At 33.9% G+C, this 21,194-nt stretch overlaps 2 protein-coding genes across 4 annotated transcripts; both read right to left on the bottom strand.

The window, feature by feature from the left end:
• Positions 1–39: 39 nt before the first annotated feature.
• On the bottom strand, positions 40–6,469 carry tekt1 (tektin 1). 2 transcript variants are annotated; one of them, XM_067366165.1, is made up of 8 exons: positions 6,398–6,469; positions 5,890–6,083; positions 5,489–5,654; positions 3,710–3,838; positions 2,292–2,432; positions 1,920–2,145; positions 847–1,043; positions 40–759 (listed from the first exon to the last, which is right to left on the bottom strand). In XM_067366165.1, exons 2-8 carry the CDS (start codon positions 6,077–6,079, stop codon positions 600–602), a joined length of 1,209 nt encoding a protein of 402 aa, XP_067222266.1. In that variant the 5' UTR covers positions 6,080–6,083; positions 6,398–6,469; the 3' UTR covers positions 40–599. The 2 variants fall into 2 exon arrangements, with proteins under 2 accessions (XP_067222266.1, XP_067222267.1); XM_067366166.1 differs by lacking the exon at positions 6,398–6,469 and having other exon boundaries at positions 5,489–5,649; positions 5,890–6,037.
• Positions 6,470–6,755: 286 nt separating this feature from the next.
• inpp5ka (inositol polyphosphate-5-phosphatase Ka) lies at positions 6,756–20,702 on the bottom strand. 2 transcript variants are annotated; one of them, XM_067365241.1, is made up of 13 exons: positions 20,569–20,702; positions 20,231–20,314; positions 17,800–17,904; positions 17,580–17,688; positions 15,875–15,991; positions 15,613–15,788; positions 15,302–15,413; positions 15,000–15,109; positions 12,279–12,513; positions 12,048–12,185; positions 10,371–10,454; positions 10,165–10,269; positions 6,756–7,801 (listed from the first exon to the last, which is right to left on the bottom strand). In XM_067365241.1, exons 2-13 carry the CDS (start codon positions 20,302–20,304, stop codon positions 7,721–7,723), a joined length of 1,446 nt encoding a protein of 481 aa, XP_067221342.1. In that variant the 5' UTR covers positions 20,305–20,314; positions 20,569–20,702; the 3' UTR covers positions 6,756–7,720. The 2 variants fall into 2 exon arrangements, with proteins under 2 accessions (XP_067221342.1, XP_067221343.1); XM_067365242.1 differs by lacking the exons at positions 20,231–20,314; positions 20,569–20,702 and adding an exon at positions 18,313–18,865.
• Between the last annotated feature and the right edge of the window lie 492 nt (positions 20,703–21,194).

Below are 21,194 nucleotides of genomic sequence, written 5' to 3'. Positions count from 1 at the left end.
TTAGTTATGAAAAAAGACAACAACTGCACCTTTATTTTCAGAATTGTTAAAATGGTCGCTTACCTAATATTTCAAGAGGTCAAAAGAGACAGCAGCAGTTTTTCTTCCGATCCGCTTCGTGCTTGTACTTGATCTGACTGATTTTGTCACGTTTCAGAAATTTCTTCTTATAGTTACTATAGAGATGTGTGTACTAGATAACCCTCCCATGATTAATACAGAAACCAGTTTTGTTAGCACAGAAATGATTTCTAAAAAACTGATAATATCTTTACACTTCATTATTTGTTCATTTCTGTATAATGAATTATGATGATTACATTTTATAAACCATCAATGAATGTTTGAAGTCTAGAACCAAGTAACTTAGGAACATCTTTTTATTTGTTTTTATTTTTTAATTTTGAAGACATTTTATCAAAACATCTCCTTCAATAGGCTGTGTGCAACAAACAAATTCTAAGAGGAAACATCCCAGTAGAGATTTTTAAAGACATTAGATGTTGTGTTGAAACTATTAAAATAACTTAAAATGATTTAAAGGAAACTCTTCTTCCAAAACTCCATTAACTAGCCTTTCCACCATACATGAGCTCTGTTCAGAAGTTGTGAATAACGACAGGCTGACGTAGCTGATGGCAGACCACCTCATCTATATACAGAGAGTTGGTCTTCACCTGGATCTCCTCCTCCAGGCTCAGCTGGCGGCTTACTAAAGCTTTCAGTTCCATCTCTGAAAGTTCAAGTGCCTCGGCCAGTCTAAGAAGCCATAGAGGGGAAATTACTAGCATATGGGACATGTAATAAATTTTATATGTTTGGTATCATTTAAACCCTTTACTTTACCTCTTGATGTGGTTAGCGAGCTCCTTGACCTCTGCCAGCAGTTGGATTTGAGCCGGGTCGTGGCAGAGCTCAACATTGGGCCTTTGGCTGCGAGCAGACAGTCGAGTCTGAGCCACTTTCAGTGGAGCTTCTTTCTCTGCGATAGCCACTTTTAGAGCCTCCAGATTCTTTTCTTGATTTGCTATCTCTGCTAGCAGCTTTGAGAGAGCACAGGGACATACAAAACTAGTCAAATTATATATTATATATATATATATATATATATATATATAGAAAAACTAGAATAAAACCCTATACATAAGAAATGAGTAAATTAATAAATTAATGTTGTTCTTAACATATACACGTAAATGGATATAGTTCACCCAAAAATTCTCTCATCATTTACTCACCTTCATGCCATCCCCATATGACTGTCTTTCTTCAGATAAACACAAACAACATTTTTTAGGTAAATTATAAATCTCTGTGCGTCCATATAATGCAAGTGAATGGGCGCCACCCGGATGACACTTGAAAAACCACAGTGACTGTAGCATAGAAGTAACACAGAAGCACAGAGGACCGCCAGTTCTTACGCGATAAAAGTACCTGAATGTCCTACTACTTCCCTGAGATTGTGCACATTCGATAGACACTTCACTGTCCCATGAGGCCACTGGAGAGGATTTATGAATGTAAGTGAAGCGACGCAACTGAGGCTGGTAGGTCATGTGACAGAAACAACATGGCGGCTGTAATACATCCGAATTTTATTTATATTACCCATATTCATACTATATAGAACATACTTGTTAACAGTCACAAAGTAAGTTCAAATTTAAATGAAGTACCTACTTAATTTACCTACAGAATGCGATTTCTAAGTCTATTTTTGTGTGTGTGTGGTCTTTCAACCCATTCAATGGCATTATATGGACTGATTATTTTCCTAAAAACCTTTGTGTTTATCTGAGGAAAGAAAGTCATATACATCAGGGATGTCATGAGGGGAAGTAATGGATGAAAGAATTTTTATTTTTGAGTGAACTATCCCTTTAACATGAATTCACTTGTCCACAAGTGCAACTCACCCCGTTGAGCTGGTTCTCAAGCTGTGTTTTGGCAGTTTTGGTCTCCTGTATGCGCAGCTCAAAAGCCCTTCCTGTAGCCTCATACTGTCTGCGCATGTCTGCAGCAGTCTGCTCTAGCAAGCTTGCCACAAGAGCTCTCAGAGAAAGAGAGTTATTCTTCTCCTTCTCAGCTTTGCTAATGTTTAAGTTGCAGAGGTTCTCCCATTCCTCAGGAGTCACTGCAATTCTGAAAACGGTAAAGGAAATAGGTTTGCAAAGGGAAGACGTTGGAAAACCTAAATCTGTTAACATTTGAATAGTCTGATTTGATATTCAAATGCCTTCATATAACAAAAGTAGATTTCAAATACTGTATCATAAACATTATCTTACCCAACGCTTGTAAAGTTTGAATTCCCTCCGTTTAAATCAGGTGGCGTGTTAGTGAGAAGAGAGCAGAAATCATCGATGCGCTCGGCATGAAATTTGTCCTGCAAGTCCTTTTCCAGATAGTACTTCACTGATCGAATGAGCCTGAAAAGAGCCACAGGAATAATTTCTAAACTAAAATTTAGTTTTGAGCAAATTTATATAACTAGAGAGAATTTTACTGAACACAATATACACTTGGGACCAGATTATGGCACTTAAAGGTGCCCTAGAATTAAATATTGAATTTATCTTGGCATAGTTGAATAACAAGAGTTCAGTACATGGAAAAGACATACAGTGAGTCTCAAACTCCATTGTTTCCTCCTTCTTATATAAATCTCATTTGCTTAAAAGACCTCCGGAAAACAGACGAATCTCAACATAACACCGACTGTTACGTAACAGTCGGGATCATTAATATGTATGACCCCAATATTTGCATATGACAGCCCATGTTCAAGCCATTAGACAAGGGCAGCCAGTATTAACGTCTGGATGTGCACAGCTGAATCATCAGACTAGGTAAGCAAGCAAGAACAACAGCAAAAAATGGCAGGTGGAGCAATAATAACTGACATGATTCATGATAACATGATATTTTTAGTGATATTTGTAAATTGTCTTTCAAAATGTTTCGTTAGCATGTTGCTAATGTACTGTTAAATGTGGTTAAAGTTACCATCATTTCTTACTGTATTCACGGAGACAAGAGAGCCGTCGCTATTTTCATTTTTAAACACTTGCAGTCTGTATAATTCATAAACACAACTTCATTCTTTATAAATCTCTCCAACAGTGTGTAATGTTAGCTTTAGCCACGCAGCATAGCCTCAAACTCATTCAGAATCAAATGTAAACATCCAAATAAATACTATACTCACATGATCCGATGTATGCATGCAGCATGCATGATGAACATCCATTTTGAGGGTTATATTAGCTGTGTAAACTGTGTTTATGCTGTTCAAGGCAAGCGCGAGCTCCGGGGGAGGGGGAGCACGAGAATTAAAGGGGCCGCAACCTATATATCGGTGCATAGTTAATGATGCCCCAAAATAGGCAGTTAAAAAAAATTAATAAAAAAAAATCTATGGGGTATTTTGAGCTGAAACTTCACAGATACATTCAGGGGACACCTTAGACTTATATTACATCTTTTAAAAAGAAGTTCTAGGGCACCTTTAAACACGGAAAAAGTCAGAATTTCATGATATGTCCCCTTTAATAAATTAATTACTGAATTATTATTATTGAAAAATATATTGTTTTATAATATTATTTGTGACATTTACAGGTTTGACAGACTTTCTCATAGGAAATATCAAGGACAATTTAATTCCTTACAAGTTAGTCCTTGGAGTTGTCACTGTCCCACCAACCTGATCTGCTCATTGATCTGCTCCAGTGTTCGCTGTAGCAGGACCATCACTCCCTCGATCACTTCCTTCTCCTTCAGCAGTTCTTCTTCCACCTCATCATGCACCAGGTCAATTGCCACACGCTTCTCTCTGAGGATGTCCCATACATATCACATGATTAGGCTACAAATTAGAGGTTTGAACTGTAATGAATGACGTCAGTCTAATCCAAATTGGGGTGGTTAATGTGGCTTATATCTTACACTACCATTCAAATGTTTGGGGTCGCTAAATTTTTTAAATGTTTTTGAAACTCTTATGCTAAAGGCTGCATTTATTTAATCAAAAATAAAGTTAAACATTATTACAATTCAAAATAACTGATTTCGGTAACACTTTACTTGAAGGGGTGTGCATAAGACTGGCATGATACCTTCATAATCATGACATGACACGTGTCATGAATATGAAGGAGGTTTTATGCATGTTTATGACAACTGTCATTAAATGTCATTCGCTCAATTATGTCATTTTTAATGCAAAGATGACATTGATTGAGATGTCTTTGTTACAACAACTTGACATAAACCAATACATCATAACCTGTCAGTGTCTTTGTCATGACAACTTGACATTAGCAAAACATCTTAACCTGTCATAAACATGACATAGCAGATTAATTATCAAACTTAAGAAACTACTTAGCTTTATGGGTTAATATTACATTACATTATTTTGGTAACACTTCAGTATAATAGGGAACACATATAAACTATTAACTATGACTTTTTCCTCAATAAACTCCTAATTTACTGCTTATAAACATAGTTAATTATAAGTTTAGGTATTGGGTAGGATTAAGAATCTAGAATAAGGTCATGCAGAATAAGGCATTAATATATGCTTATTAATTACTAATAAATAGTCAATATTCTAGTAATATGCATGCTAATAGTAATAAGCAACTAGTTAAAAGACCCTAAAATAAAGTGCTACCATTATTTTATATCAGTATCATCTTTTTTAAGAAATTTGAAATTGTCTATTATCTGACCTTCTGTTAGACGAAACAAACAAACAAACAAAAAAACATGAAATGACAAATATTCATGACGCTGTTATGAAATTATTTGACAGAGAATTAACACTTAATGACATTTTAATGACAAGTTCAATTTGTACCACTGAAAAAAGTGGTCAGAAAAATATTCAATGACACTATTATAATGGCCTCATGATAGCCAATGTCAAAAGTTTAATGTAATGTTAACCCATAAAGCTAAATAAGCTAAAGGCATCTCAGTCAATGTCATCTTTGCATTAAAAATGACATAATTGAGCGAATGACATTTAATGACAGTTGAAATAAACATGCATAAAACCTTCTTCATATTCATGACACGTGTCATGTCATGATTATGAAGGTGTCATGTCAGTCTTATGCACACCTCTTCAAGTAAAGTGTTACCCTGATTTCCATTTTTAATATACTATAAAATGTAATTTATTCTTGTGACAGCAAAGCTGAATTTTCAGCATCATTACTCCAGTCTTCAGTGTCACATGATCCATCAGAAATTATTCTGATATGCAGCTATTATCAGTGTTAAAAACAATATTTTTGTGGAATCTTTGATAATTTTTTCAGGACTCATTTATTTGACATATATATATATATATTTTTTTTTGTAACAACAGGTAAAAGCCTTTACTGTCACTTTTGATCAGTTTGGTCATGTAGTTCAACACTTGGTTTTAGTAATGACCTCTGCTCTGTTTGCGCTCTAAAGTGAGAAGTACCTCTCAGTCAGACATTGCAGAGTCACTTGAAGAGGCTCAGAGCAGCTCTCCAAGGCTTTTTCCACACGGCTCTTGAAGATGACGAGCATTTCAATCTCCTGCACCATCTCCTCAAACTTCTTCTCCAGTTCCTGCCTCCAGAATCTGATATCCTGGATTCTCTGCTCTGAAGAAGAGGTGCATGACTCATGGGAGAATATAAAGACTAAGCATACCAGTTTATTAACTACATGTCTTTATCAAGGAAATCAATAACCCTATCTGAAATAACTTCCTCTTTTCATCATTTCTACCACTCATCTTTAAAAGGTTAAGTGTCATGATTACACATTCAGTATTACTGCACATCTCATGCAAGGCCATTGACCTTCTCTGCATCCTGTCACATGTATTTTGCATACCCAGCCTCTTTTGTGCATCCTGTTGCATGTGTTTGGTATATTTGTTGCTCTCCTCTATGAGTCTTTGACACTCTGCAGCCAATCTCTCTGAGTGCACCCGTTCTGCCTCCGAACTCCTGAAATGCACCTGGTTTGCATGCTTCCACTCAGATGGTAGAAACTTATCAGGGGGTCCCATCAGCCTAGACATTTTTCTAATGAGAAAGAAAGTTATTCTTTGGTTTTGAAATAATTTAGGTCAATGATTACTAGACTATATGATAACTAATATCAAATTGTTTTAAACACTCGAATCAAAGCCATACCATTGCCAAAAAACAACTAAAAGGACATTCTAATACAAAATACTAATCATTCAGAAATACAACTGTCAGGATTTCAGTTATCTGTTGTCAAACAAACATTTTTCTCCATAAACTCGTGTCTTAAACAATCTATTCAGTGTTTTAAACAAGATAAACATTAAATAATTTGAATTAAAACATTAAAAGTAAATGAAATGTCTTACCTGTCAGACCTGCAACTCACTGAAACACGACCGATGACACTCTGCCGGCGAGTAAACACACGGTTACTATAGCAACATAACCGCTCCAACGCTAGGGGGTGGTAAACATAGACATTATATTATTTGTTTATTATATTGTCTATGGTGGTAAAATGCCATATTATTTTTCGTTAATGAAAACGAAGCTTTGAGTGGATTGTATCAGATATGGTCTTATTATTGCTGCTGTGTATCTAAATGTCGATCAACAATGACAAAACAATTTAAAAAGCATATTCTCCAAACTTTCCCATCAGACAAAATACTCAAAAATTAAAAAAAAATAGACATAAAACAGGACCTCTATATGTTTATCCTTCACAACCTCATTTTTTTTATTAAATTTTATTTTAAATAGCATTTATTTCATGTCAACAGTATGCATTTGTAGTCGTTTAGAAAATAAAAACTTTTCTTTACAGAGAAATTTTGTTTCTTACAGTATTTTACCTTTTATACAGTATAATCTGATACAAATATATTCTATTTATACATTAGCATTAGTCAAACATTAAATAAACACATTCTTAAGCCAAAAGAGGGTATATCTGTTTACCGTTTAAGCATTCTGTACATAGCCTGTTTATACTTAAAATGAAAGTAATATCTTATTGTACTGACCACAAAAATAAAACTGGTTCAGAAGATCCTTCAGTTATTCACACTCAATTTCAGTGAGACACAAATAATATAATAATACCGCTTCAGTATGAGTTACAGTCATAAATAGATCCACATAAAGTAAACAAGTGCCATGAAAGTACACAATTAAATTGTGCTAATGCAGTCTTTTCTTAACAGTGTAACAGTCTGCATTAAGACTGAATGGAATGGAAACAAGGACAACATAGGCAGTAACAGTAAACATTGAAATTTTGATGTACAGTGGACTAATAAAACGTTTTTTTGAAAAAGTTAAACACAGACTAAATGATTTAAGAGAATCTGGTAAGGCTGTGGTGTGAATTAATTAATCAAATAATTAAATAAATTACATTACTGGTATGCTTTTCTTAATTTGTAACATCTGTTTTTGAAACAATTTCAGTAAATACAGAACAAATTTAAATGTGCTTACTTAGAAAACCACAATCTATCTGGGATGGGTCCCACCAGCTGGCTACAATTTAAAATATACTGGCTGCATGTGATTTATAATATTTCCTGGTTAAAAGAGAGAAAAAAACAATACTGTATCACATACAAATAAAAGCCCCATTCTGGATTAAAATTGCACTTGCTTAAATCCACAGGTATGTTTGGTTTGACATCTTTGTCTTGGTCTTAACTGGAAACTGTTTCATCAAGTCCATTGATATTTTCAGGCAATAAACCCTCTTCAATCGCCGCTCTGGATTCCTGCACCTAAAAAGTAAATTCATTTGATTTTTATACCTTACCACATGTAAAACACTGAAGCCAACACAAAATATGTCTTTCAATACATACAGTCATAACAATGTTTAAAAGTAATTATTTATATAAAAACTGGACTGGTCATATTCTACCATAAATAAATTATAATACATTTTTTATGTTACCATAAATAAAATTAAAGCAATTAAATTATGTAGTTTTGGGTGTAATGCATTACTAAGCAATTAATTACTGTTAATTAAAGTGTTAAAACTGTTAATTACTCTTAAAGGTACAATTTGTAAAATTTTTGCAGTAAAATATCCAAAAACCACTAGGCTAGTGTTATATATTTTGTCCAGCTGATTACTAACAATATCTCTAATGTTTTCAACTACTTGTAAATCATGAGAAAATTCCCATTCTAAACAGTGACACGGGGCAGTGCAGTCGCCTGTCAATGACGTCAGTTAACTTTGTTACCGCCTTTACTGACGTAGAAACCACATGACAACAGTGCCGTGGACAAATGTGGAAGTAGAGTCTAGCGTCCAGCAAACCACTAGCTTGCTTCAAGCAGTTCCTTATTTACTTCTTGCACGTTTTATGGTGGATTGTGTTAATTATTTATGGAACATAAGTACTGTTTACCATCTGCCGCTGGTTCTGTCGACAAGGACAGCTCCCGTAAACTCATGACCGGCAAAAGCGGAAGCGGCGCCGGCGACTGTGTCATAATAAAAGTCCCGCTGCTCGTGAGGCGTGTGTTGATCAATCGCTCCAGCTCCTCGTTCAGCTCCCGCAACACTCGGTCCTGCTCTGCTTCATACTACAGTAACGTTAATAATCGCATCCACGAACATGAGTTCTTCCAGACTCCAATCCCTATTCTTTTGCACCGTCCGTTGAGATGGAGACCACATGTCCCAAGTTTCCACTCTAAAACTTTACGTCATCAAACTACGCCTTTGTTTTGAATAGGCTTCTAGCGACCTCTAGCGGAAAAAAATATCACAAATTGTACCTTTAAAAGGCACAATATGTAATTTTTTGCCACTAGAGGTCACACAGGTGTAGCTTCATGACGCCTTGATTTCGCAGAATCTTGGGAAGTGTTGTCTTCACGTCTACAGCCGGAGGAAAAGAATCCGACGGGACTCGGGCAGAAATATTCATGGATGAGCTAATGTATTGATGAAGCAGGGTGTGGCTTAAAGCTGTTGGAGTGGAACAAGGCAGCTGGAGCGATTGCTAATGAGAGACGAGCGTGACACGCAGCTCGTGAGCAGCGGAACTTTTATTATGCCGCAGACAACCACTTTCGCTTCTTCTGGTCACGTGTATGTGGGGTAACGCAGCGCTGTTTAGACACATTTGTGTGTTGAAAGTTGTTATAGTGCTACTCTGCGTTCGCCGGCGGCTGCTATGAGCCACTTGTTGCACACTGCAGTAAGCTAGATCGATATTAGTCATGGTAAAACATGGTACTCGCGGTAAATCAAGAAAACGAGATTCAAACAAAAAACTTTGTGTGTTGAGCTATATAACAATAATTAGTTTTCTGTCAATTACTGTATCAAAACAGTTGCTCACCTGTCTAATAAAACACATAATAAAGCGTCTTTGGTGTTTCCATGGATTCTACAAAATAAACCCGGAAATCAACAGTAACATGGGTATGAGGTCATTGAGAGGCGACGCACGGACACGTCCCGAGTCCTGTTTAAAATTGCTTATTTTTCTGGATTTAAACATTCTTGGAAACATTTGGGATAATTTAAACAAGTCAATAAAATATATAACACTGTTCTAGTGGTTTTTGGATATTTTAATCTAAAAAATCTTACATATTGTACCTTTAATCTTGTAATTAATTACAGTTATTTGTGATGTAATTTCATTAAATGCTGTACAGACGTAGAACAATTCTATATAAAACATTAGTGGGTTTAACATCAAAATTTTAAGTCTAACAGGGAGGGAGCGCGAGATTTAAAGGGGCCGCAGCCTGAATTGGTGCATAGTTAATGATGCCTCAAAATAGGCAGTTAAAAAAATTAATAAAAAAAAAATCTATGGGGTATTTTGAGCTGAAACTTCACAGACACATTCAGGAGACACCTTAGACTTATATTACATCTTGTGAAAGAATGTTCTAGTGCACCTTTAATGTATATCCTTGTATTGTTCAACTTTTCGAGGTTGATATGAGTTTTAGAAAGTAATTAGTAATAAGTAATCCTATACTTTTTAGTACAATAATCTAATTACACTGCTGAAGATGTAATTAGGAGCTAGTAATAATTACTTTTTCAGAGTAACTTACCCAACACTAATGTACATACAAAATACAGAAGCAAAAGTTTACTCACCTTGAAAGGTTGACTAATACCCACAATGCACTGCAGGTTGCTGCTGTAATAGCACAGCACACATTCTCCCCCAAGAACAGGAATTTCATCTTTGTTCACATAAACCTGAGAAAAAAGACAATATAATTAGCTAAATCTACTTAGTTGATTAAGTGAAAGAAAAAAACATTATCTAACAAGAAATGCAGAGAGTAAATGTTGCAAACCTGAAAGAGCTCATCATTTAAAGACACCTGGTCATCCTTCACCCAAGTGTACGTGATATAGTCCGAAACACTTTTAAAACCAACCTATGAAGTGACAGACACAAGTTCGATATTAAAGAAACCCCGGATAAATCTAGTTCACAGTATTTTATTATTACTATTCTAACCATACACAATAATATACTATATATTACAATTTATAATTTGCATTTACCATTACCATTATTTATTTTACACTGAAAAAAAATTATTTCACTTTATTTAAACAACTTATTTTGATTCTATTAGGTTTCTGGTTCAAATTCAATTGCTTCATATTAAATTAAGTTGAAACAATTACGTTTTGACTTAACTTGATGTTTTTGTATGAAAATATCATGTTTCAATCAAGTAAACCTAACCAGGACTCAATCAAACAGGATTTTCACTTCCCATCATGCTTTGCAAAGGGGCTGAACTAGGAGTGTAAATGTTGAAATAAAGTGTTATTTTAAGCAGTTTTTAGGAAGATGAGAAAATGGAAAGACTTTTTAATGTTTACTGTTCTATTATGTTGGTATTTAAAAGTTTCTGTTAATTAATAGTTTTAGGGTTACCATTGTGGTGAATTGTTGCAGTTGTGCTTGGGTTGAGCACCTGCTAACAAACTTTCAAATTACTTTAATAAGAAAGTAATTACTATGGTAGTGCTCTGGGTTGCATTTCCCAAAAGCATTGTAAGCCTATGTTGATTGTAAAACCATTGCCACCAATGGACTTTTGATCAATTTAAGATTTACAATTTTTTGGGGTTAAGGCAATTTAGGATGAATCCAGTATCACATCTAGATTTCTAACACAGAACATCACAAAAGTTACGTAAATCACAAAATTAAACAAGAATAATTAATTGTAAAAATCAATGTATATGAAAACTATTTATTTATTTATTTATTGCTTTTTATTTATTTTATTTTGAATGAACACAATTGATTCTAGTTGATTTAACATGGTTGATACTATCATGGTTGATTTTACTTGTCTCAATCATGTGTAGCCACTGTCCATGATTGAATTGAGTAAGTTGGACATAACTATTTTACATAGATTCTTCCTTAGTTGTTTTGTCACAACTCATGGATTTTGCATAGAGTAAAAATAAACCTTTAATGTTAATAAAAACTAAGTTGGTTGTGTGGAAACACTGTCCATAATTGACTTGAGTTAGTTTAAAGTGTCATTTCTTTGAGTGTATGGTAAAAGGGTTTTAATTTATTAACACTCAAAAGCTATTCTTTGAATTAATGTAATTAAATCATGGAAAGGATTTCCTCGTGATTAAATGGCTTTCCTTCAGCATTAAGCACTTTGATAGGCTAACTTAAATTGCATAGATTGGATCAACTTAAGTAAATGATTTGGTCCAAAACATTGCGAATTAGTTGGGCTGACACTAATAAATTAAGCTGTGCCCAACCATAATAAATACGTTGAATCAACCTTAATAAATTAAGTTGACCCAACGTAAGTACATTAAATTGGAATTACAGAATTGCATAATGCTGAAATAAAGCAACTTAATCATGTGGAAATCCTTTCCATGATTTTTTTTATGTTCGTTCAAAGAGTTATTTTTTTTAGTGTACCTGCAGTCTGTGACCCCATCAGGACAGAGCACATTTTGGGAACCTCTCTCACCTTATATAAACCGATCCAGTCCCAGGCACTTGAGGGAAAGGACTGAAGAAGTCTGTATGTTATGAGGGCGTCGAAGTCGGCACTCCACTCTCCTTCAGCACAGACCTGCACGAGTGGCGTCTCGTACATCTTTCTCAACTGATAACAGATTAACAAATGGTCATTCTTGTAGTATTTTATGACACAAAGGGTTAACGACAATTGTTTTAGCCAAACTCGGTGATGCCCCACCTCCAAGCGGAAGATGCCAATGACAGGCTTATGGTCGCTAACGCCATACTCCATTTTACTCGTGTAATAGTCCTGGGTCATTTTCAGAGGGAACTCATCCTCAAGTTCCCCCTTCAGTTGTTTCTTTGGATCCTCTTCATTGTGACCGTCTTCATTAATATCCTCCGTCGGCAAGGACTTGGGCTTCACTTGCCAGAGAATCCTGTCACACCACGCAGGCTTGCGTTTCTTACCACTAGCCAAACAAAGAGAGAGGAAAGCAAGATTAAATCAAATATATAATAAAGTTGTGGGTTTGAATCCCTTTTATTTTTCATAAAATATACAAATCTTTTTTCTTTTTTTTTGCACCATAAATGCATCCAGTAAATCAAAAAGCGAGCCAAGTCATCCACATGCTTTGTGACCATGTATGTTGCAAAGATTTGAACAGCTACTAGAAACGACAGCATAGAAACACAGATGACTAATATTTTAACACTTAGACTCTTTGCAACACACAACACCAACTAAGTCCAAACACAGACTGGATGTATATGGATGTTAATGGTTTATTTCTGGAGGTTCATTTCAGCAGTAGATGAATGGGTGTTACAGGACAGGATGGGCGGCACACAATGCATTGGTCTGCATTAAAGTGTGGATGAGGTCTGTCAGCTCTAGGGCAAAAAGAAAGTCTTTCCGCTCTCTGACGGAAATGCTACAATTAAGGAAAAATTCACGGAATGCTGGCAGAAGGCTAGACAAGCAGGGGAGGAAGGTTCAAGTTAAGAAGCACATGGGAAATTTAAAGCTTACTTAAAACCAAACCATGTCTTCTGTACCCTGCAGGGGTGAAAAGAGAGCACGGGTCAACATCTGACAAGCAAAAACAGTCCTGGCAGAGGAGCTGAGGGAGATTTACGATATTATAGTGATTACTGTTTTCTTCATAGCTATTTGGGAAATGTAATTAAAGTCAACATGAAATCCATTGTAAAGGGTTAGTTCATTCAAAAATGAAAATTCTGTCATGTTGTTCCAAACTTGTAAGACCTTCATTCATCTTCGGAACACAAATTAAGATATTTTTGATAAAATCCGATGGCTCAGTGAGGCCTGCATTGCCACTAAAGCTACTAAAGACATATTTAAAACAGTTCATGTGACTACAGTGGTTCAACCTTAATGTTATGAAGCGTCAAGAATACTTTTTGTGTGCCAAAAAAACTTTATTCAACTTTATTCAACAATATCTAGTGATAGGCGATGACAAAACACTGCTTCATGAAGCTTCGAAGCTTTACGATTACGAATCAGTTGTTTCTGTCTCTGCGAAAGTCACGTGATTTCAGTAAATGAGGCTTTGTTACGTCATAAATGTTTTGAAATTTCAATAGTTCATGTGACAGTAGACATTAGTTCACGTGACTTTGGCAGTTTGATACACGCTCCGAACCACTGATTCAAAACAAATGATTTGTAAAGATTCATAGCTTCATGATGCAGTGTTTTGAAATCGCCCATCACTAGAAATTGTTGAATAAAGTCATTATTTTGGGTTTTGTTGGTGCAAAAAAAGTATTCTCTTCGCTTCATAGCATTTTTTGTTTGATTAGTTTTTACAGCCTGTACTTTATTTTTTAATTTCATTTTGTATGTAAAGCGCTTTGAGATGGTACTTTTAAAGGCGCTACATAAAATAAAGTGTATTATTAAGGTTGAACCACTGTAGTCACATGAACTGTTTTAAATATGTCTTTAGTACCTTTCTGGGCATTTTAAGTGTTAATTGTCTTGCTGTCAATGGAGGCCTCACTGAGCCATCGGATATTATCAAAAATATCTTTGTGTTCTGAAGATGAACGAAGGTCTTACGGGTGTGGAACGACATGAGGGTGAGTAATTAATGACAGAATTTTAATTTTTGGGTGAACTAACCCTTTAAAAATTTCAAAGTCAAACAAAATATTTGACTGCATTATGAAAAGTTCTCTCTATTTGACATGTGGTTGGAATGGAGAGAATTTTAAATAATAAAAAAAAAGTCATTTAAAAACCATAGCAAGTTATTACATTTTAATTAAAATATTTCATTCAAATAACATACAATAATACAAATAATTTACATTTTGACTAGAAATGTGTTTTAAATTTTAATTTCACGTTGACCTTAAAAACAAATGACTCTCCAAAATAATGACAATGAAAGTACAATACACTGCAATTGTGAATTTTGTGCTGGCTATTGATTTTCATACAAATAATAGCGATTAAATATTTAATTCTGTTTTGTTTATGTCACTTTTATGTAACTGTGAAAGCCTAATATTTTTTTTTTACTTGGAATTGTAAATAATAATATACAATCTAATAATATATGCCCACATGATTTATTTTAATGTTTACTGTAATACTTTAATATTATATTATATTATATTATATTATATTATATTATATTATATTATATTATATTATATTATATTATATTATATTATATTATATTATATTATATTATATTATATTATATTACAGTCTGATTAAACACACAAGCCTTCATTTCATATGAAGGAAAACCTTTGACAATCTTTGTGTACTTTTTAACAGTGTTGTTTTTAATTTTCTTTCTATTGTCTTTATCTCAAATAATTTTGATTAGAATAATCACGATCATATAATTAATCAATAATCGTGCCAGCCCTATATACTGCAGGATATATTGTAAGAAGTTGTGTCATTTACCTTGTGTCGTAGTTATCCGAGTGCAAATCAAATTTATAGGTGGGCTGAAAGTCGAGAGGTCCCTCTTCAAACTTCTGCAAAGTAGCTTCCTTCTGTTTCATCATGGTGAGCTGGTAAGATATTGACATGCACAGATGCAAACATACATTATGGCACAAATTAAGCGAGTTACTAATTCTGGAACTGCGAATAAATGATTCATACATTAATGCATTTTTCATTTACATGTATAGACATTGTTACTACATCTAATATAGAGTGACAATTTATTTCACTAATAAAGATTCAAAAGTGATCAGTACCTGATCTTTAGGCCAAAGTAGACTGAAACGCTGGCTGGTGATGCAGTTCCTCACAAAGAGCATGCCATGGTCCTCGATACGAAAATTCAAATCCCCAAACCAGAACACAACCCTAGAGAATGAGGTGAGAGAATTCATATGCAATAAAGAGCAATATAGATAAATGATAAGGAATAATGATAAGAATTGATAATTGATAAGAACATAATCAATAAAAGAATATGCAAAATAAGAATGAAAGTACAGCTAAAGAAATATACAGTTTTGTTTTTTACGTGGTAATTATTCATAAAATATCATCATGGACTGACTTGTGGTCCAAAATGTTTGGCGAGTTTTTGGTGTCAAAGGTCTGAGCATCCAGAATATACTCAAACTCATCCACCCTCTGAGAGGCGTAGTTCATGTGGGCACTGAGGTGACAGTTCAGGAAGCAGAGCATGTGACCGTAGAGGGACAGACGGATAGACACGCCTCCTTTATTACCCTTTAATTTTAAGAAAATTAAGATATATTTTTCAGTAAGTATATCAAGAGATGCTCGCTTAAGTATTTGTATTTCAAAAGTCTTACCCAGTATCCGTAGAGGCCTGTGCGGGTGTAAGTGACCTGAATGTCTCTGATAAAGGGGACGTGTTCCAGCTTGGAAAAGAAAAGCAAGAGCAGACCCTGCATCCGTATTGAGGACACCTGAATGGGCCACAGTAAAACAGGAAATTCATTATTTATAAAGTGTGCACTATTTTCTATGCTAAAATTATTCCTATATATTATAAATATAATTTATATTCATCACACACTAATCATCAATATTATTTATATATATATATATATATATATATATATATATATATATATATATATATATATATATATATTTCTTCTCAATATTCAATATTTTTTTTCCATTTTCGTTTTTTTTTTTTTTTTCAAGTTTTCCTGTTCATGTGTGTGGTTTCAGTTGTTAATGGAAATCCAAACTGTTTTTCAGTTCCATATTTTGGCCAACAGTAAAAATTATCAAAATTATATATAATTATATGAATTAGAATATATTTGTTATTAAATATATAAATAAAGATATAAACAGTTAATTGTAGCTATTAATTAATTAATTTATTACAAATTGATGATAATTGTAATTATATAATTAAAGTGTGTGTGTGTGTATATGAATTATAATATAATTTATATTAAATAAAAAATAAGACATTATATATATAAATATAAACAGTTAATTGTAGTTATAAATTATATTTATTAATTTATTATTAATTCATAATTGTAATTAAATAATTAAATATATAATTAAAGTGTATATAATTTTTATTATATGAATTATGTTTTATATTAAATATGTAATTTTTAATTTAAATATGTAATTTTTAATTTAAATATTGTAATTATTGTAATGTATATATAAATATATATTAAAGTGTAATTTACACTGCCCTCCAAAAGTTTGGAAACCCCTGGCAAAGTGTGGTTTTGACAATATCAGTATAATTCTTTATCATTTTTTGGTGCAAATACATTAAAGTAACTTGACATTATCATTGAAGACCAGCAATAATAATTTTTACTTTGATTACATAATAATGGCAATATATACATGTCAAAGTCAGATATGCCCCTTTGCCAGCTGTGATGCCTGGTTACTGGTTTAAACTTGGCCCAGGTTTGTAAAAGATTTTTGGGTAGGCACACCTTAATAGCTTCAACAATTGATTACCAATTAAGTTTAGAATACAATGAACCAATTAGAACCCAGTTTAGGTCAGATAGCTGCTAATGGTGGATATTTTGATGAATCGAAAATTTAATTTTTTTCTATGTATAAACTGTTTATGTAATAAAATATGTTTTCGTAGTTTGTGTTGTCCCTTATCAGTGCAAAATTATCACAAATTAAAAAGGATTCATGCTTATATTGTCCAAAACCCCACTTTTCTGGGGCATTTCCAAACTTTTGGAGGGCAGTGTATATATAACAGTTAATTGTAGTTATAAATGATATTTATTCATTATGAAGTGTGTTTATATAATTTTTATTATATATATATATATACACCATTATCATGAATTTATAATCAATTAATAATTATATGTATGTTTGTATTAAATCACCTAAAATTTCCCATGCATGTCTACCTGTCAGAGCAGCTCTATATATAAACCAATAAATAAAGAAACCAATCGTCCACTAGTAGTTCATAGTGAATCACATGATTAGCATATGAACAAAAGCATGTTAGTATAGGGCAGACAGAATCAGCACCTTGATATAACCCAAAGGGGCCAGAGTGTTCATGAAGAGATGACTCCAGGAGTCCTCGAAGGCCAGATCTGTGACAAACTTGAGAGGTGCAGCCTTCACCTCCTGCAGACTGAACCAGAGCAGCATCACAGACAAACATTAAAACATTCAGACCACATATTTCATTCATCATTATTTACTTTATGGTGTGTCCGAGAGACCTTAAGATATCAAAACTCACCCTATCACATAGAGGTCGGGTTTCTTCGGGGAGCTGAGCTGAAGCAGAGAGTCCACATCTTCAGGAGGCTCAGCTGTGCCCACATTCCACGTGACGACATACAGCCTGTGGATATAAGAAAGAAAGAAAGATGTATTCAGTTCAATAATAGAATTGTTCATTCCCCCTCCTTGTGTAATTCATTTGGAAAAACTCCAAGTAAATCTCCAGCTTGTTCTCACATAACTGCTCAGATTAACAATAACACCATTTCAACTAATTGGTCCAAGAAATTGTAAGCATATCAAACTGCAGATTACATTCTTAAACAGCTCAATCCGTTAAACCATTTTTAAAAACTACAGACTAACATCTAAGGTTTAAAATATCTTATCCCCTCAAGATCATTGACTCAAACAGGATCTCTCTGGAAAAACAGAGAAAAGGTGTTCAGTCGCCACAAAACCAGAGTAGAAACCAAAAGTCAGGTTTAGATCTGCCAGACACAACAACAAGAGAAGTGAAAGACAAAACCTGAACTGGTCTTTCTTAGGTCGGCCCGCAATCTGCCTGCAGACATGAAAAGCCCCATCTAAGGTTTTAACCACCTGCGCGTCCAGTTTATCGTCGGGGTCCAGATCGTCCACACAGGTCATGAGCATGGCCAGACGCTGTCGCACATGCAGACGGCTGCTGGTGGACTGCGTGCCGGTGCTGGCCATGCTGTCAGAGCGCGCTCGCATCTTTTCGTTAAAATATTCAGCTATTTCTTCCATGTTGCTTGTCAATGGCTGGATACGTGAAAATAGCATTCAATTGTCGTGACAGATATTTTGTCCCGAGTGTCAGGGAAGCAAAAGCAGTTATTCCAGAAATTATTAATGCAGTAAGGTGTGTGACATAGGCTGGGGGAATAGAAGGAGGTGGAAGCGTAGGCGGACCTTTAGATTTAAAGATTAAACACTTAATCTGGTTTATGAAGGGCTTACATGGCCCACCCAAACACATTCAATTTAAACTGTACAAGAGGAAACCTCAATACTGCATTTACCCAATGCATGCAATTGACATTTTGTTTGTAATACATTTCTAATATATTTCTCTAACATCAATTTCTGATCTTTTAATGTTATTTATACTTACATTTATATAATTTACATTTACACTGCTGCTTGAAAGTTTGTGAACCCCTTGCAGAATCTGCAAAAAATTAACTATTCATAAAAAAAATAAGTGATCATACAAAATGCATGTTATTTTTTATTTAGTACTGTTCTGAATAAGATATTTGACATAAAATATGTTTATATATAGTCCACAAGAAAAAAATAGCTGAATGATCCACTGCTTTTTTGTTTGTTTGTCCTGTGGACTATATGCAAACATATTTTATGTCAAATATCTTATTCAGGACTGCACTAAATAAAAAATAACATGCATTTTGTATGATCCCTCTTATTTTGTTACAATTATTAAAATTTTGTAGATTCTGCAAGGGGTATGTAAACTTTTTTAGCAAGACTGTATAATACATATAAATATATATGTGACAAAAAAAAAACATATATATATATATATATAACATATGGACTCGTCTGGACTCGATGATGGTGGGATCAGATCTCTGTGTGGAGCATATTGGTTGTTGTCCTTATGCATAAACTGATATTTCCTACTGACAAACTACAGCAAAAGATATAAATAATTGGCTTAAAATTGTCTTTATATATATATATATATATACACACACACACAATTTTAAAATGTCCCTTCAAGAACAATATATTAAGGAAACACTGGTGGCCAAAATTAGGAATCGTATAACATTTCGGTTTTCCATAAAAAACTGAAACCTCCCACATGAATAGAAAACTTGACTAACTCTATATATTATAGAAATTACATTTATAATACATATACTATATATTGTATGGAAACTAGTGGCCAACTTATTGATCCGTAAAACACTTTGGTTTTCCATAAACAGCTGAAACCCCCCACATGTAACACCAAAGTGTGTTGAGAAAGCTAATCCTAATGTGCTTATCCCTGCTTTATTCTTTCAGCATTCCAGCAAACAAGAGACTTAACTGTTCACCTTGTGTGAGAATTCTGGATGTTGAAACATAAAAAGAGCTTGAGGTCTTTAAACGATAACCTTGTGACAAAATTACAACATCTAAAATGATTACAATACATGTTTGTGCTGAAACTCTGAATCGATCATTGTTTACCGACATCTGTGCATTGACATCTTGAGAATATATGTTAAAAGTATAATTTTGTGGCTTGGTTGCTAAAAGATTTATGCTGGAAATCCAAAGGTTGTATAACTACTGTGATAGGTAGTGATAGATTGATCACTAGTGTGTCTTGCAATAGAAAAATACACAATACAATAATTTATGATAAGAAAGCATATGTTAAATGAAGAATGAGATGGAATATTTACCCAAAAGTGTCCATTTTGTTGTCTTTAGGCTCCAGGCTGACTGAATTCAAAGCACTTGACAAATCTTCCTCCATCCTCACCAACCTGTCAATCGTAAGAGCAAGTTTTCTCTTGAACCTGTTCTGCATCTCATTATCAAAATGCATCGTAATATAATATTTACGTTATAATATTTTTAAGCGAAGAGGAAGACGTCAGGATTATAGTCAATGTCAAATGTTGCGTAAAATAATACAGACTCACTACATGCAGCACTTCTTATATGCTGAAATATCTAAAATGCAACATATTAGTGGCAAAATAAAGAGTCAATATGTTTAAAACAGTTTTCAAACTACCTTCTGCAATCTTCGTTTGTCTTCGCTTCCGCAGTCTCACAGTCTCTGTGGTGTTAAACAATTAGTGGAGACAAAAATATCCTGTAACATCACGAACTGTGCACTGTATTTACATGAGAGAGGCTGTGTGAAACCACACACAAACATTACCCAGCCATCGATGGCTGCTGGGAAGTTAAAATAAAAGTCCTAAAGGGGCGCCACAAAAGTGAGGTACTACAGTGTGCATTAAACTGTTTAACTTTTAAACAATGTAAATTACACAACTTGTGTTTCGTGAACAGCTCAATAGTTTGTTATATATTTAATAAAATAATAACAAAATATTTCAATTTATAAATAGAATACATTGAATAATAAACGTGCTTTATGCATGCATTTAAAAAAATAAAAATAAATAAATAAATAAAATGCTAAAGGAAAATGCAAGGAGCCAAATGTAAAATTAAGGGTCTGTTAATTTTTTTCTTTTATGAAAGACAGTTGGTTAGCAAAATGTCCCTTCAAGAACAATGTAAGATCCAACAGATAACATTTTTGTTTAAAGAACTGTAATTTTGCTTAATAATAATTTGCCTGTCTGTTGGTTATTATTTTGGGTTATTCTTTATGAAACACACACACAC

This window comes from Chanodichthys erythropterus, chromosome 17, assembly GCF_024489055.1.
Source record: "Chanodichthys erythropterus isolate Z2021 chromosome 17, ASM2448905v1, whole genome shotgun sequence".
Taxonomy (NCBI): Eukaryota; Metazoa; Chordata; class Actinopteri; order Cypriniformes; family Xenocyprididae; genus Chanodichthys; species Chanodichthys erythropterus.
This window is presented reverse-complemented; position numbering and strand designations above follow the sequence as displayed.